The following is an 18343-nucleotide window of genomic DNA, read 5'->3' as shown; positions in this document are numbered from 1 at the left end:
ACCGCCGCTTCAGAACATTACCAACAGGTTTTGACACAGGAAAGGCCAGCAAGTCACCTGAGGGTACTGGGTGCCAGGGCTGGGTGGCAGGAGCCGCAGCAGATACAAGATAGAGGTAACCAAGGGAGGCCACTCCCGTGATTACACCCTGGGCGCGGTTGCTGGGAGCTGCCCATAGCCGGCCCAATCATCTAAACCTGCTAATCTCCCGCAGTTCAGGATGTGTGCTGCAGAGGTTCGCCCAGACAGCCCCTCAGCCTCTGGCCACTGTGAAAGCACGGGACACCCAAGTTGAAGGGAATGCTGAGTGACAGCACGTGGGTGTGCAGTGGTCTGTGACCGGAAGGTTCGCTGGAAGCAATTTGCAGAGGAGGCCTTAGAAAACCACCTGGCTGGTTATTGTAAATTAAAAAAGGAAGAGATGCCACTTTTTTTCTGAATAATTTTTAATACTAGGTTTATGGCCGGGTCCATGTGATAGTCATTACAGCTTATTTGACTCTGAAATTATCTGGCCCCTCCAGCTCCACTGGGACTGTGGGAATCACGGGTTAAATTTTAAAAACAACGTCTGCAAGAAGATGGTATGCTTTTCCTTGAGGAGAATAAATTCAAATCCAGAGGAAAAAAAAGAATCGGCTCTCTCTAGGAAGGGCGGTCATTGTGTCTCCTGTTTGCCATGCGCTTCCATGAGTGCGCCCAGACATTCGCCGCGAGCACGCGAAGTTCCCTTTACTCGGCCTTTTTCAGCTGCTGAGCCCCTCGCTCCCGCAGCCCAACTTGTGCCTTTTCTAGTGGGTTGTTTTGGAGACGGTCCAAACGCGTTCTGAGCTCTGAGCTCAAATCTCCGAGGTTTCCACGTCTTTGGAGCCGAGCATTTCAGCAGGAGCCGGGAGCATGTGCATGAGTTACACCGAACAGCTGCACGGTACCCACCACCCTGTCCCCAAGGATGACACGTTCTGAAGGGAGGGTGTTGCAAGCATTCCTGAGCGAGCCAGCTAATCTGGAGGCCCAGCCTGTTGGCTGGGGGCTACTTCTAAGAAGGATCCCGCTGGAATTACAGCATCTTACAGCCCCTATCTGCACAGCCCCCCTTCTTCAGAGGAGCAGTTAGGACTTGGAGGGGGCCGTGGGGGGGAGAGGCAAGGAGAGGGCCAAATGGGCGAAAAGGAAGCTCTTGAGTCCTTTTCAGTTGGAGGGGAATTTCCTTTTGGGGACAGGATATTCTCTCTCATTAGCTGCTCACAGGAAGGCAAGTGGGAAAGCAGGGTTGCTCTTCAAGTGGAGAGAAACCCAGCAGCCAGGGAGCATGGCCGGTTTGGGATGGCGGGAAGGTACTCACGCTCGGGCCGGCAAGTGCAAATGTCAACACTCAGACCCCTTTGAACTCTGAAATGGATTCTAACTCAGGCCAGCACTCCAGAAGGTTTTATTGGAATGTCACCGTGTCTCGGCACACTGTAAGCTTAACGGCACCACCGTCATCATCGGGTCCCAGGCACCAAACCCACTGGCCACCTCACTCCTGTATCAGAGGCGCCCTCCCCACCTTGGAACCCCTCATCCCCTCCTCCCCCTGGCAGGGGCCCAGATGTTGTGTATCCCCCGAGAGGCCCTGGCTGCGGTCAAAGATGTCCCATCTTCTTTGGTACTTTCCTAGGAAGGCACAGGAAAAACACCTTCCCGTGCTCTTCACCACACCCCCGGGCTCCTTTCGCCCACCTCACAGAAAAAAGAAAGCAGCCAGGGTGGGGGGTGGGGCGCACTCTCCAGCAGTGTGGCCCAGCCCCTGTGCCTGGCCTAAGGAAAACTCCAGAAAGAGCGTTTTCCCACTGAGACCGCAGGACAATGTCCATGTGAAAAACTCCACCCCGTGTCCATTTTGATTTGCCTCACATAATAACCTAAAGAAAACATTTCCCTATGAAAACTAAGGCCAGTGGTGGGGAGTGGAGAAGGGAAAGTGAAAGCCCGTAGCTTTCCATTAATCAACAGGGTCCGAGGCTCTTATAAAAACGAGAAAAGCGTTTCCATAGAATCCCATCAACCTGCCTGGGAGTGCAGAGGCTCGCTCTCGGGAGGGAAGGCAGATTTTGTTTTATTTATTCCCTGCATCAGAAGGAAAATCAATAGTTGCTTGGCGAGTCAGACGTAAGTGAGTTATACAGGCCACTGACACGGAGGACCCAACTTTATAACAACCACATTTGCGGCTGTCAAGCCACGGGCCTCAGTGGCGCCAGCTGTAATTACGGCTGATCACCTCTAATTCAGCGCTGCCGGCCTTGATAAAGGTGTCACTGGTGCAGCGGTGGCATCAGCATCAATTGGGGATGTCACGCTCCAGGGCAGGCTGCTGGGGAGAGCTCTTCCCCACCCCGGGCCCCAGGGTCAGCCAGAACCTTGCTGTTTAACTCTTCACCTTGAGTGTTGATAGTCCCTGAAGCTGTGATTTACATTCTGAGGGACTCCGGTGAACAGCTCTGTCCCCCAGCAGCAGACATCTTTAATAAGCCGAGAGATTTCTCTGAAAGCAGCGTTTGGAAGTGCGGATTGTCTCTGCCTACCACGGGGCGACGAAGAGATGAAAGTCTGCATCCCCTCCGCCGGTCGCTGGACCCAAAAGCTACGAGATGCAAAAGACAGTGGCAACAGACTAGGATTATTTAGAAATAAATAAATAGATTGCAACCCCATCCCTTTCTTCTGCTTTTGTGGTATTCAAAAAAAAATTCCAGTGAACTTCCTATTTTTTTTTTACAATTCTATTTTTTTCTTTTTGAAGGAGGCATGCAGGGTGAGGGGAAGAGAAAAGGGAGAGAAGAGAAGAGTTAAAACGCGGGACTGAAGAACAGCCAGGTGCCTGGACTGTTCTGGGGAAAGTCCTGAGCTGCTGCAGAGGTGTGAAGAGAGGGGTACAGTTCCACCATGGAAAGGACTTCGCCCTCAGCCAGTCGTGAAGGATACTGTGTGACTGCGCGCCCCCGACACCCCAGGCTGCTTTTCCTCACCCTGTAATTTAAAAAGAGACACACACACTGTCTGTTCTGCCTGCATCCTCCCAGCTCCCAGCCAGCCACACGGCAGCAGCAGCACCCCCAGCAAGTGCAGCAGGGCAGATAGCCCGTCCTCAGTTGAAGGGGGGACATATTTTACACCCCCCCCGCCCCCGCCTCTGTGGACGACTCACTGGAAAGTGGGGTGCTCATCTCAGAGCGACACACTTGGTGTTTGGCAGCTGGGGTCCCTTTCCCTTCCGCACCCATAGGGGCCAACGGAGAAGTGACTGTGACTTCCCGGTTCTAGGTGGCTCCAGACCCAGGCAGGCGCGTGCGTTTGCCCTTGTTGTCGGGGGTGGGGGTGGGCGGTGGGGGTCAGAGACGGGAACTCTCTGGAGGCTTGGGGGTTGGCATTCAGCAACAGAAAATCCCATCCGGCTCCAGGAAAAAAAAAAAAAGGCAGCCCTGGGCCACAGAAACCCTGTTGCCGTCAGCCTGGGCTGGTCACCTGTCTTAGTTATTCATTCCCACTGCATCTCCCCAACCTGCTGTCTCTCACTCATCTCCCCGTGTGTCTCTGTGGCGGTTGCCCTTTCTCCAAACACACGGGCATTGTTTAAGCAGTAACTTTCAAAAATTGTCTCGGAACCCGTGGATCCGAGCCAGCAGAACTGCCGGTCCCCGTCTGAGCGCGAGGCGGCCGCTGGGCCAACCCCGGGCGGCACTGTTTCCCCCTCTGTTTACACGTTTCTAAGGGCAATCGCACCGGGAAAGCTCTCCGAGTCTGGAACTCGGCCTGGGGCTGTTTTGGTTACATTGAAGTTTTTGCTTCAGTTCTGCCAGATTTAAATGGTGACTTCACCAAGCACTGAGCTAAAAGGGAGAAGGGGGAGGAGGGCGAGCCCAGGAGAAAGAGCGAGCGAGGGAGCGAGGGAGAGCGCCAGAGCTCGGCGCTAGAGAAGGGCCAGCGCATTACATCATCGCTTGGCCTGGAATCAAGTGGGAAGGATATGACTCACTCAGGCTAGTTAAGCTTTGGCTCAAATTCTACACACACTCATTCCAGAGCTCTCATGTTCTGCACCTCAGGAGGGAATTCAGCCTCAGTGATGTCCATGAGGTTTGTTTTTCATTTTATTTTCTTTTTTCTGATTTTATACATTTTTGGCCCCCACCCCACCCCCGACTGCTTTCTTGTCTTGAGTCTTCATCCTCCTCCTCCTCTTCCTTCTCCCCTTTCTGCCCGTCTTTGTTTCTCCTCCTCTTCCTTCTCCTCTTTCCCCAGCCCCTCCGCTCCTCTTCTGGTCCCGAGGAAGCATTTCTTTTCACTTGGAGACGAGTTTTTGTTCTAGCACCGCGACCTGAATGCGCTGAAGCCAGGCCGGGTTGGGGAAAACAGGCAGAGCCGGGCAGAGCGGCAGGAGCGGAGAGGCCCGCAGATAAAAAAAAAAAAAGCGAAGCGAGAAAGCGCAAACTCCGGCGAAGTTTCTTTGCGGCGGTGTCGCTCCTAATCGGAGGAGACAGGGAGAGAGTTAAAATGCAGGAACCAATCGCTTGAATGGTGATGTAATGCAAGAACCGCAGGGTAGTTAAGTAATGTGAGAGCAAGGGGGTCAGGGTTGCAAAGCATTTACCTGCTCTCAAGGGGTTTTCAGTTTATTATCAATTGCAGTGACTGTAACTGGCTTCAGACTGCAATCTCTAATTATTCACAGACGCCCCTTTTTTATCTTTTATTATTAAAAGTAAAACTATATTATGATATTTTAAAAGTGATATTATGATATTGTCACAGCTGTGCATTATTTTCTACCAGGATTCTCTCTCTCTCTCTTTCCCTCTCTCTTTTTCTTAAATGGCTCAAAACAGTTGTCTTTTCATAAAAGGTCAACATGAAGTGACAGTAGGAGTGGGGGGGTGGCTTTCTGAGTGTAACTGGTGAATTGCAAATGCCTGGAAAACTATTTGGTGTGTTGTGCTGAGTAGGAAGAGTTGGCTGTTGCATTTATTATTCAGAATACACCGTAGGTTTTTTTTTTTAAGTAACTAACAGATGATGACCCTCAGAAGTACCTGCCGTCTTTCACCTCTCATTTCAGCTAAAGTTAACCGCAGTGGTGCAATTTGCTTGAGAATTTTAACTTTCTGTTGTTTCACGTGGCCGTCAACTTAATCCAGGGCTATCCTTAAAAACTTTCAGGTTCTCAAATTAATTTTAAAGTGATCTGCCACCCTTGTGGCAGGGATGATGATCACTTCTTGACTGATTTGTCCAGAAAGAGTGAGTTAATACTGCGAGTAAGGAATTTACATGAAATACATGGAGAGGGAGGAAAATGATGTTGTTCTTGATGCTGTAAAGATCTAGTGTGGGCACAGAGAGAGAGAGAGACTTTTACAGCTTGAAAATTATTACCACATTTCTGTGTGTTTCATGAAATATATTTAGTACTGGGATGCACTGCCTGGGCTGCGCGCTATCTGAAACCATCCAGTGTTACTAGATAGTTAGAAACCAGAGCTCTGTGCAAGCAGGGAGCCAGCCCACGGAGAGCGAGACCCCTGCCTCCTGGCTACTCCAGAACTCCTGGGGCTCAGTTAGGCTCGATCATCACAGAGCTGGATGCAGACTGAGGCACGAGGCGCATACCGAAAGGTGCTTATGTTTTGCGTGTTTTTAGATGCATGTTTGGGATATCACTCCTCATGACTTTTATGGGTCTTCTCCCTTCCTTTTGGGAGAAGAGGTGGAAGGGGAGGGAGGGAAGTCAAGGGTACTTTTTGGAAGACACAGCCTGGTATGGTGGAGGTCAAGAGGCTTGAGTGTCGATCCTGATGACCTTGAGCAAGTCACTGAAACCTTCTGGGCTCTATTTTAAAAGGAAAGAGCAGACCAGGCGGGCTGTGACCCCTCCCCCACACGTGGCACCACTCTGAGATGACCTCTCAGCTCGAGCGTCCTGTGCCTGTGTCTGTACAAGTATGGCTAAAAGGTGTTTGTCATGGTTTTTCAGAGCAATGCACACTTGAAGTCAAAGGGAATGAGTGCCTTAAAAGAAATGAATGGGCAGAGCGAAAAAGAACGTGTCTTTCCCCACCTTGAAGGTCGGTTTTGGTTTTGCTTTTTGGCATGAAGACGTCTTTTGTGGTGAAATTCTTAATTTTCCAGTGCTACCTGCAAGGCGTCCTCCATGAAAGTCCCTGACATGGGTGAGTCCGTCAGAGAGTGCCAGGATGAAGGGTCTGTTTTATTTAGACCCAGTCCACTTTTCTCAAAGACCCCCTATGTCCTCAGATGCATGGAACAGTGCCAAAAATGCAGGGGGCACTCATGCTTCAGTTGCTCATAGGATGCAGAACCGTAATTGCAATGAATTTGTTCCCCCAAAGGTTGCATGACTCCTTGATATGTTTCTGTAATTTTAACATAAACTTGGCTTTTTAGATGAGATTGAAGGCGACATTGTAAAACCTTCAAAGAACACGAAAGGCCAAACTATATGGGCTTGTTAGAAAGATAATTTTTTTCCAAACAATATCCCTATTCTTCTGAAGCCAAATTCCAGGGTAGTAGCCTTATTGTAAAGCAGTGTATTTATGGACTCGGCTTAATTGTGCATAGGGGAAGGACCACAGTGATGCCTCTCTGGGGGAAAGGGGGGTGACCCCGAACTGAGACAAAACCAGTGATGAAGGTTATTAGTCACTGGGCAAAGTCTGACGAGAGCCAAGCCCGCGCTGGGGACTCTTCAGGAATCAAGGGAGCGTGATCTCTTTTTTTAGAGCATTACAGTTTGTGCCGACTTGGCTCTGACTTGCTCACCCATGATCAGAAGTGTCCCGCTTGGGACGGGCAGAGACGCAGGCCAGGCAGGAGCTGGAGCCCAGCTGGGATCCTGAGGCAGACTGCTGTTACCTCCCTTCATTCCCATGGTAACCTAGAGGGGTGAGAACCATTAGCTCCACTATTTGGTGATTGTTTTGTTTTGTTTGGAGTTTTTGTTTTGATTATCGTTGTTGTTTTTAATCCTCACTCCCTGAGGATATGTTTATTGATTTTTTTTAAAAAAGATTTTATTTATTTATTTTTAGAGAGGGGAAGGGAGGGAGACAGAGAAGGAGAGAAACATCCATGTGTGGTTGCCTCTCAAGCGCCCCCTACTGGGGACCTGGCCCACAACCCAGGTATGTGCCCTGACTGGGAATCGAACCAACAACCCTTTGGTTCACAGGTTGGCACTTAATCCACTGAGCCACACCAGCCAGGGCTGTTTATTGATTTTTAAGAGAAAGACTAAGAAAGAGAGAGAGAGAGAGAAACATCAGTGTGAGAAACATTGATCAGTTGCCTCTTGTATATGCCCTAACTGGGGATCAAACTTGCAACCGAGGTATGTGCCCTGACCCACACCATTGTTGGTGCACAGGATGATACTCCAACCACCTGAGCCACACTGTCCAAGGCAATTATTGTCATTTGTTTGTTGAATTTTTAACTGAGATAAGTGTAGTCTTACATGCAGTTATAAGAAATGACATAGAGAGATCTTGTATACCCTTTCAGCAGTTTCTCCTGATGGTAACAACTTGCAAAAACTACAGTACAGTATCACAACCAGTTCACTGCCATTGATATGACCCCCTGCTCTCATTCAGCTCCTTTCAGTTTTACTTGTGCCTATTTGTGTGTGTGTGTTTTTTATCGATGTGAAAACTGAGGGTCAGACTTGCCCTAGTTCACACACACTCTAACCCCTCACGTCCAGTCCGCACTGGGTCTAGCTCTCCATCACTGGCCAACTGTCCCCCAATGTCACGACCGTCAGGGGTCTAATGGCTGTGCTCGTCAGGGGGGCATCTTGGTGACATTGCTGATGTTTCGTGTGCCCTTGGGGCACAGCCTGTGTGGCAGCTTCGCTCTCCACAGGGGGTCCCTGAAGCCATGCCTCACCTGTTAGCAGGTGAAGGGGAGGCAAAGCTTTGGTGGCACAAGAGAAGGGGAACAGATCTATCCCCTCCACGTGCCAGGCACAAAGCAGAGGGACATCGAGTGGCCACCGCCCCACCGTAAGCCAGCGCTGCGCTCAGCATGCTTCCTCGTGCCCTCCCGTTGTTTTCCTGGTGCACGCGTCTGCGGCAGGAAGAAGGGGTGACGCCAGGAAAGCAGGCTTCTATTGGTCAGATACGAGTGTGGGGTCTCCTGAAAAGAGTGTCATGGCTTTGGGGGGTGGGGCGTCAGAAGGACTGGGCTGAAACTACTCTTCCACTTACTAGTTGTGTCACTTTGGCAAGCCACTTCACCGCTCTGTGCCGCGGTTCCTATCTTTGTGACGCGAGGACACCCATCCCCACCACGTGCAGCTGTGCAGGGCGGAGATGCCCGTGGAGGCCCCTGGCATGCAGCACGGTCACAGGGACTGAGGCTTAGCCGCTGCCACCATGAGGATGACGGGACGGGGTCCTCCTGGGGAAGTCTCTGCTGCAGGTGACTGATGTCCGGCTCTAACGAGGCCTCTGTTCTCGGTGTCGCTCCGCCTTCGGCCTTCTCCAGCCTCTCTTATCTTATGCCTTCTTTTTATTCATAACATCCAACAGGTCTGAGATTATGTCCAGTACTAGAAATGGAAGGAAAAGTACCATCCCGATTAAAGGGCGGGGGGCAGGCAGCGGTCGAGAACTAGTCCGGTTAGAACCTGCCAAATTTCCAGCGACCTGCGCGGAGGGGGAGATGCAAATAATGCAGGCTGGAGAAAGGACCCTCGCGTCCCCATTCATGCTCCTCTGTGGCTTTGTGAATGGGGAAATGAAGTGAAATGGAGATGAGTGAGTTCGGTCGTGAGAACTGGATTCCACTCCTGGCTTGACTGGAAGTTTATCTTTGGAATAGCATATGTGTGTATCTTTCGTTGGGTAAGGCTACCTTTTAAGCTTGCTGCTCTGTTTCATGTATCTCTTCTGGTGGTGAAAAAAAAATGCCGTGTTAGAGACTGAAGAGGAGGGAATTTCCAAGGTGGCAAGTGGGAAAGTGGGATGACGGTGAAGGTGGTAGAACTGTATCAGAGCAGTGGGCCCAGGACCTCCTACACCCAGTGGTCCATTCCAGGATCCCCGGGTCTGTGCTGGAAATGGCACTAGGCTGGCTGAAGCTGCGGGGGAGAAATGTTGTCTCGGGTTTAACTTGGTGGGCATTTGCCAGGAAGGCCAGAGGAAGAGGCAGAAATTCGTGTGGACTTGACAGTGGGCACTATCACGGGCCTGACAGAAAGTGGGTTGGGCAAATCTGGAACTGTATTTCAAAAAAAAAAAAAAAAAAGAAGCAGTGGATGAAACCCAGGCTTCTCCTTTCTGTTCCTTTTATTTCGTTTTCATGGGCCTCTGACCTTCAAAAGGGACTCCTTAGGCATTGAATTGCAGAAAGATGTATGTATAAGGCCCCGAGGGAGTGGTCCTGCCTGCGAGGATGTGGGGAATAGCCGGGGGGGCGGGGCGGGGGGGGAGGAAGGGAAAGGGGCGGGCGTTGATCAGTGTGGGCCGGGCCAAGGAAAATCCTGTGGCCCGAATTGAAGTGTGTGATTTCTCAACAGACTGGGCCAGGCGGTTGACCATGCAGGCTGTCGGGCTCGGCGCTTTGCGGCGTGTGTATCTCACGGGTTCGGGTTGCAACAACGGCAGTCCGTGACATCCTTGAAACCAGAAATTGACTTGTCTTAGCGCTCCAAAATCCACTGCGTAATACACATTCACTTTATAACACGCCCATACATCTTTTCCTCCTGCACCTACCCTGGCAGGAGAGCTTGTTTAATGATTGATGGAGCACCACTGCACCCAAGCAGAATTAATCAATAGTTCGAATCACTGTGGAGAAGGCGACGGTAGTTATACAATAGCCAGGACTCATCGAGCTCTCAGCAGTCTCCCTTTCCTCCACACGGTACCAGACACTGAGTTCTACCTTAGGATTTTTTTCCTTGCTGTCTGGAATGACTGAAATAGAACCGGATGTGTCCAAAAAAAAAAAAAAAAAGAGCTGAGCCTGGAAAAAAATAATACTAAGGCTCCAAAGGAATACCAAGGTATCTATTAATGCAGGGGTCCCCAACCTCTGGGCTGCAGACCGGTATCATCAGGGCCTGTTGGGGGCCGGGCCGCACAGCAGGAGGTGAGCTTGCATGTAATGCCCTTGACTCATCCCAAAACCATCCCCCCACCCAGGTCCATAGAAAAATTGTCTTCCGCAAAACCAGTCCCTGGTGCCAAAAAGGTTGGGGCCCGCTGTATTAATGCATAGATTCTATCACTTATCTTAATGGCAGGTAGAAAATGGGGCAGAGAGGCCGCGCTCTATACGCTGGAGTGGCTACCACAAGTTACTGTGTGTGAGGAGCCTATGAACACTTTGTTTCTTTTAAGTCAAGGATCTTTAAGGAGTGGAAGTCATGTGGAGCTGGTCTCATGGGCTGCCATGGCAGAGAGGCCTGGGCACCCACTTGGCTCCGCCGCTCTGCCCTCCTTGGGGCCCGAGTCACTGCCGCGGGAAGGTCTGCAAGCAGGCTCCTGTGTGAAGGGGGGCCTGTTTATTCTAAACCAGGATGGCCCGTGTGGCTGTGCCCTGCGGGTCATTTGGAGTGCCACACGACGGCGTCCAACTCTGGCTTTGCCATTTGCTGGCCGTGTGACGTTTGACAATCTGTTGGAAGATCCTCAGTCTCCGTTACTGTGGAATGAGACCCCTGAGATGAGGACTGTCATGCACGCCACGTAGTAAATGTTCAGTAAGTGTTAGGTATTTAACAATGGGACCAGTCGACTTCTGGGGAAAATGTGGGGCTTCAAAATGTAGAGAGAAATACTGTCCCTTAGCAGTGCCTTCCCAGAAAGGTAAACTGAGTCACAGGAGGAGGAGGAGACTGGGAGCGAGAGGAAAGGTGAGGAGGAAGTCATGACACTGGCTCTGTGCTATGTGACCACCTCTTCGCTGGCCAGAGGGTGAGGTTTACGCTCTTATTTTAAGGCACCCACGAGAGCTGGGGCTTCCCACCCCCTCAGTTAGGTATAAATTTCTTTTCTAGATGTCAGAAAACAGGGTTTTGTTTTGTTTTTGCATCTGCTTCTTCTTGACCTTCTTAGGTATCATGACACTTCCGTCAGCTCAGCAACACTCTGCAATGAGGGGCTGATCCCCTTTAATTCCTCTGGAATTAATCATAATAATAGCAATTATAATAAACCCATTTAGCGCAGACGTAGATGTAAATTGCTCTCCTGTTGCGCTTTCACCTTCAGCTTGGCCCTCGCCAGCATCCGCCCTCGTGCGGATTACACAGGGGGCGTCTCTCCAGCTAAATTATTGTTCTTAATTCAGCTGTTGCCCTAGCTCAGTGCCTGGCTCCTTTTTTTTTTTTTTTTTTTTTTGCTGTTTCCTTCCATCCAGGGCAGAGAGGAAGCTCCAGTGTCCAGGTCACAAGGAACGTCACTGGATTTGGCTTCACTGTCACCATCCAGCACTTCCTTAGCAGGATAATAATCCTATAATCCTACAACCACTGATAGGCAGGAACCTTAGAGAGCCTTCAGCCTAACCTGCTCATCTTACAGATTCAGAAATTGAGGCCACCCAAAGATGTAACAAATTATCCGCCATCATAAAGCTGTGTGGCGGCAGGGCCAGGACCTGGCTTTGATGCACTGAGGAACACATTTCCGCTCTGCCAGACTATTGAATTTCCTGGTGCCAGGAACTCCGTCTTCTTGCTCAGGCTTCTGCTTCTCAGTCCTCTTGAGTTCTGGCTCCTGGGCATGGTGGGGTGGGGTGGGGTCAGTACAGAGAAAGGCTTCGATGTCTGGGGGCTCAGAGCAGCGACCGGCAGGCTCTGGGAAGCTGGAGTCAGTCAAAGACCGTGCTGTGCAAAGACTCCACCCTCTGTTCTGGAGGGTGGGGCAGGCAGGCCAACCAGACAGCTCGCCTGCTGCCTTCGGCGAGAAGCTCCCTGGTGTCTGGTTAGTGGGTGGGGTGTGCTGTCCCTGGGCCGTAAAGGAGATGGGGTAACCGGCCAGGAGTCAGGCTCTCTCCGCTTCCCACCGCTCTGCTCGTTCCTCCCTCTCCCAGCACCAGCCCTCCACGCACGGAGTGCATGTCCGATGAGGACAGAGCTTGGAAGCCGCCCCAGAGCCAGCACCCACCCACCTGCAGGATGTGACCTCTGGGCTCTGAAACATGCTGCTTCCTCCCTCTGCCTCCCCACCTAGGGAACGGTTTTAGACCACAATTCCCAACACAGCCCTGCTTTGCACTTGACTCCCAAAGAGACTCAGGCACTTTGTGACCACAGAAAACTTGTCACTTCATTACGATGCTGAAAAGAGACAGCCAAGGGTAATTCGTAGTTGTTTTAATGACTTTGCATCCTTTCTCACAGAGACAGCTTTCAGCTGTTAAAGCAGACTGCTGATATCTCACAGTGCGGTGGGGGCCGCATTCTCTGCGGGGCTTTCTTGTAAGATTCTTCACAGCCAGTTAAGCCAGTTCATCCTCCCCCAGCGGTTGTCCAGGTGCTGCGCTACTCGGCTTCCCCGAGGTCTCCAAAGCCGCGCCGCGTAGAGGTGAACTAGAGTGCCTCCCGACCTCGAAAGGATGTTTCTAACTAATTGATGACTGTTAAGTGCTCGGAGAATGCACTTTGGAAATATGCTGGTGCTAGTATGTCTGGGTCTTGCACGGCACAGCTGCACTCCATTCAAGTCAGAAATCATTCTTGTTGTTTATAAGTCACGTGGAGATGGCTGGGACTCTCTCTTTTCCCACCTAGGTATCTGTCACCCCCGCTTCTCCTCCCCAGCACACATTCGTTTATTTGTCCCTTTACCAAAGCCACCTTTGGTAACAACAGGCCCGCGATTTGTAAGATTCCCTCCACAGGGCGAGAAGGGTCGTGTTGGGTCTTTCTACACACGTGGTCTTTAATGAGGCAGACTGAAAACTGCTCTTGGCTGAATTACCAGTAAGAGAAGCATGGTTTTCTGTGTGGCAAAGTGGTTTTAAAACGTTTTTGATATGAAAAACAGTAAGAAATACATTTGATATCACAGCCCAGTATACTCACACGTGTATGTTTACATGCATGCATGTGTATCATTTGATGAAACGATACTTAACCTTTACTGTGTATAATGCTCTTGGATATCTTATATTCTATTCACTTTCCTAAAATACTAGTCACGCCAGATTAAACTGGTTTCCGTGATTTCTTACTGTCATACCCACTCACGAATTGCAGCCAGAACTTGAAAAGCGTCGGCATGGTAGGAAGGTCACCGGAATGCTGGACAGGGGTCAGGAGACCTGGCCCGCTCTGTCCCAACGCATAGACCTCTTCCCCAGGCATCAGTGTCCTCACGGAAAAGTAAGGTGTTTGTTTTCCGGCTGATGTTACCCTCCGAATACTTTCTTTAAAACCCTCTTATGTGCGGAAAACGGAGCCCTGACTGGCCCACAGGTCTCTCCTGAACTCACACTCCCTCCCACTCAGGAGACCTCGAGACACAATCCAACAATTACCAGAAATTTCACAAGTCCCCTCTAGTTCTGGCATTCGATGATTATTTTTATTTCCCAGGTATGAGATTTATCTGCCGAAATACATCGGGTTTTACTTCCACTGATTTGGGGCTAGGATTCCCAACTGGGACTCTCCAGAATCAGGGGGAATATTTGTTCTAGCGCCGTGGTTCTCAGCTCCGTGGCTTGTTCTTGGACTTCACGGGACGGGTGCCTTCAGGGGAAGGAGTTGGGGAGCCCCGGGTCGGTGCCTGGGCAGGCAGACGTGCGAGGACGTTTATTGACGTCACTGCGCCCGCTGTTTTCTTGCCTCCTAACTGCAGCAGGTTCTTGATTTTTTTAACGCAGCTCAGATCATTTGGCTTACAGCTGGTAAAATACAATTTTCTGGTGCTCAGAAAGAAAGGCCTTTTAGACTTATAAAAAGAGAAGCTCATAAGACTTCTTGAACATCAAATAGCTCTTACAAAACACCATTTTGATGAGTTAAGTGTAAATGAATCAGAAACATACGGATTAAATTTCCCTTGAAAGACACATGGGTTTAAGAATTAAGGGGGGAAAGTGCTTGGCAAGATGGATTTCAGGTTTTTGCCAAACCTCAAAATGTTTGAAAAATGGTTTGAGACATTTTTCCTGAACACAGAATGCCACGGGGTTCACCCATCCCAGACATAATAGCGAATCTTTCTGACAACAACTGTGTGACAAGAAAAAAGGTCTGTGAGGCTTAGCCATTTTCTCAATTCTCCTTCCATAACTGCCCCCCCTCGCCCCCCACTGAAAAACACCATTTATAGGGCTAACAGAGTAGTCTGATTGACAAACTGGTTTCAAGTCAGGCAATTACCAGAAAATAACCCCACAACTTAAAAACACTTGGATTTTTTTCCTCCATACTACCCAAAGTCAATTATACCATTTTCTAAGTGGAATAATACACTCCAGGGATAGGCAGTATTTGGGGTCTTGAGCAATGCATGGTTATTCTGGTCATTTGTATTATATTACAATGCCAGCTTCTTTAGAGATGGCAAAAAAATAATGTCCACTAAAAGCAAACAGATTAGAGGGAAATAGCCATTGGCTTATTAAGACAGCCACAGTGTGGAAAGGCTGTATATTATAGAGGCAAGGCATCAGTTGAGGTTTTCAAGTTGCTGGGAATGGTCTTGGAAACTTGAGTTCGGTTGTAGCTTCTTATTTCCTAAGCTCTGTTAGAACCTCTCCACACTTCAGAATTCTTGCTGGCAAGAGGCAAGCCGGGAGCACCCTATTAAGGACACATGGACTGATTATCTTATGAGAGTTGTGTATCTATGAACTAAATGCCCTCCAATTATTTTTTACTACCTATTCCTGACAAAAGCCGGCTGTCGCTTTTACAGCCTCATTCTTCTCGTGCAGAAAAGCGCAGAAGGAGTGGGTTTTACGCCCACAGCACACAGCAGGTGAGGGGAGGAGCCTGGTGAGAAGGGTGGGGCTGGGCCTTGGGCTCCGTGAAGCTACCTCGTCCCCTGGCCCTGTTTCATTTGTATAGCGAAGCCAGGGTGACCAAGGTTGGCTTGCCTGCTTCCTTCCTTCCTTTCTTCCTTTCTTCCTTTTCCTCTGAAAGAGAGAGTGCGTTCAGGGACTGCCAATATTGATGTAGAAACTAGGAGACAACAATGTACGCATATTTTGCAAACGTTTTCAAGTCAGTGCAGACCAAAAAAAGAAACCTGTCTTTAAATCTCTGTTTTCCGTCTGTGCTGGAAGTCATGGGGAAATCTACTCACCATCTTGGTAGTGCAACATCTCACATAACATTTTGAGACAGGACTTTCCAGGAACCTGCGTAGTTGATTTCTTGCACAAGGAGTGCCCAAAGGGGAGAGAGTAAAAGTCACAAGAAACACAGAAAACTCTTTTCAATACTCCCAATGAAAATATACTCCCGCCCTCATCTCATACCTGTGTATATTTATTGAACTCAGCGTCAGGAATAAATAAAAACTAGAAATACCAGAGAGAAAACTCAGTCACACGATGTTCTGTCTTGGAAAAGACTTTGGAATCAGAAAAAGTAGGGGCAGATTCTGGCTCCATTTTCACCTTTTCCAACGCAGCTTAATATAGGATAATAGGGCCAAGAGGAGTTCCTTTGATTCTTAAAAATGCTGAGCCCCTGCCCAGAGCTCCCAGTGCCTCCCTCCCACTCACCCTGAATCTCCCCCTCCCCCTTTTATTTCAACACCCTGTAAGTCAGAAAGGATCTCATTTGTGTGGGAGAGTCGATCAAATTGGTTCTCTTAGTTTGTAACTCAGCCTCCTATAGGAAGCACTGGAAAATGAGTTTTAAAAGCTAAATGGGTGTTATCAATTTGACATCTCTAAGGGGACCAGCATGCGTGCATGGATGCACGTCAGCATGTGTTTCTACAAAGGGCGCGTTATCACTCCAAGGGATTGATTTCATCCCCTGTTAAACTGCGAACGACAGTACTAGATAGTCAGCTCGGCTGGAGCCCCTGCCGCCAGCACCCCCTGTCCCGCATTCTCTCTCACACCTGCGTGAACACACGTGCCCGCACGCCCTACGGGGCTGTCTTCTCATCTTTCCGGGAGCAATTCTGTGTCTGCTCTCCTGGGACCCCTCCCCTGCGACCCTCAGGGGATTAGACGTCACTTTGGGGGGGGAGGGGGGTTGGATTCTTCCATTATTACACCCCGCCCTGGCTCTTCCCCGCCTTGTCTGTTTCCCTGATACACCCTGAGTTTCTTGGGGATGGGGATCGAATGGTCTTTTAACTCCCGGCTCCCAGCACAGATCCTTAAACATCGAAGGAGCTGAGTAAATGTTTAAAAAATTAATTAAAAAAAATAACTTCAGCTGTGTTTCTGTCGGATCGAATTTTGATCGAGGCCACAAAAAGTAGGTGCGACCAAAATTACCCTTCCAAGCCCTCCCCCCATCCCCCCCCCCCCACCCCGGGTCTCTTGTCCTCATAGGAAATGCGGGGAGTAAAATGCAGTGTTTGCTCAGAAGAGCTCCCTGCTTGATTTCAACTTTCTCCCCTAACCTATGTTTATCTTGATGGCCTTATTTATATCTAGTTCCCTTTGATAAAAATAGAAGCTCAAAAAAGTGAATCTGCCACACAAGGGTTGGTGCTTTTGACTTGTGCCTTAACTTAGCTCACAGATAGAGCTAACCTGCTGCCTGGCATGTGGACCGCCAGCTAGATGCTTCTTTTCTGAGTCATCTGACTTCAGAGTTTTCACTTTTTTAAGAGTATAATTAAGATAGGTTCCCAAGGATTAAAAAAAATTACTGTGAGTTAAGCAGACAGTCTATACGTTGAGACCCATATAAGGCGATGTGTGGGCACCCGCCCAAATGGAGAGAAGCATTAAGAGCTATTCAAAACCTACTGAAATGTCAACACACTTTTGAAAGGGGTCCATTAGGGATGCAAATGTATGGCTCCCTGATTATGATAAGCACGGGAAAGAAAACAGTGAAACCCATTAGGAGGTTTTGAGAACTTGGTTTTGGAGAGTGGGGAAGGCAAGTCTGGTTTCTGCTGAGGGCTGGGCTCACTTCTCTCCCTGGCCCTTCTCTGTGTCCAGAACCTACGATTATGATCTGAATGGCTCTAAGAATTCCTCCATGTTTGGAGAAGTCAATGAACTCACCCATAAATGGGCCAGCACTGAAATGCCATTCGTGTCAGATACAAATTCATTTTAAGAAGATTCATTCTCTGGATTACAAACTGTAACTTGTTGGTGTATATAGGTGTGATATCAGAAACTCACTTCCGGCTTTTGATGTGTTTTAGTTTTTTTCTTGCTGGAGTTTTTCCCATAAAAGGCTAATTGTAACTTAAAATCTGTAATTTTTACTCTATAGTCTTATACAAATCAGCTCACATGAGGGGTATATGTCTATTTAATAATCATTTAGGGCTTTTCTGTGAAGATAACAGATTCATTTAATCAGCAAGACACCTTTAATTCTGGCTGTCTTGAGTTATTCACACATGACGTCAAAAGACATTCATAGTACTGGATAAATTGGGGCATAATTTTTGTGTAATCTCAATGTAAAAAAAAAAATTAATTGATTTTTCCATTTTCCTTGATCTGGAAGGAATTGTATCAATTTCCAGGACGTCATAAAACAAAATATTTAAAGTATGTTTCAAATAATAAAAAAAAAGAGAAATACTTAACTTAATAAAGATGTGGAATTCATTTATGGAGGGAAACCCTGGCCGCGGCCCAGCGGGCCGGAGAGACCGCTGGGAGTCCGCAGCAGACGGTTACTCTTGCGTGTCCACTCCGAGCCGTCAGCCCTGAGCCCTTCCATATACAGACAATGAGTTCTCTTAGCCACACCGGACTTGGAAATCATTGATTTTGTTTACTTTGTTTTTGAGTAAAAAAACAGAAGGGCTTTTCTCAGTTGCAGTCCGAGGCCCTTACCACCCTTGCTCTTCAGGCCCTGTTTTAACTGAAAAGGTTTGCTTGGCACATACATATTCAATGCTTGGGAATCTTACATAGAAGTTTCGATTTCTGACCCTTCTGAGGGGCTTCAGCCATTGACACTATTAGCAAAAATGGAAATCACTTAAGCATCACTAGAAAAATTGAGTACTCCAGCATTCACCTAAGACAAAAATCCCAAGTCCTGAAGTGAACGTTTCCATTTGGCAGTTTTGCTTTTGTACCATCAGGAATAAGCCTCCAGCTTCAGAAAGACAGATCTATTACTAATAGCATGTAGGGCAGATAT

General features: G+C 48.8%; 1 protein-coding gene across 2 annotated transcripts in view; it reads left to right on the top strand.

The window, feature by feature from the left end:
- CREB5 (cAMP responsive element binding protein 5) overlaps window positions 1–18343 on the top strand; it is a 384506-nt gene that overhangs the window by 252126 nt on the left and 114037 nt on the right. Inside the window, exon 1 of one of the 2 annotated variants that reach the window (XM_045828304.1) lies at window positions 4081–4122. The exons of the other annotated variant lie outside the window; for it this stretch is intronic. Within the exon in view, the coding sequence (XP_045684260.1) occupies window positions 4112–4122 (11 nt within the window). The 5' untranslated portion in view covers window positions 4081–4111. Of the gene's footprint in view, window positions 1–4080; window positions 4123–18343 lie in introns of those variants that run through there. 2 annotated transcript variants of the gene reach the window in all.

Source organism: Phyllostomus hastatus, unplaced genomic scaffold (genome assembly GCF_019186645.2).
Source record: "Phyllostomus hastatus isolate PE091 unplaced genomic scaffold, TTU_PhHast_1.1 phas_scaffold_78, whole genome shotgun sequence".
NCBI lineage: Eukaryota > Metazoa > Chordata > Mammalia > Chiroptera > Phyllostomidae > Phyllostomus > Phyllostomus hastatus.
The sequence above is the reverse complement of the archived record's forward strand: the minus strand, read 5'-3'. Positions and strand labels throughout refer to the sequence as shown.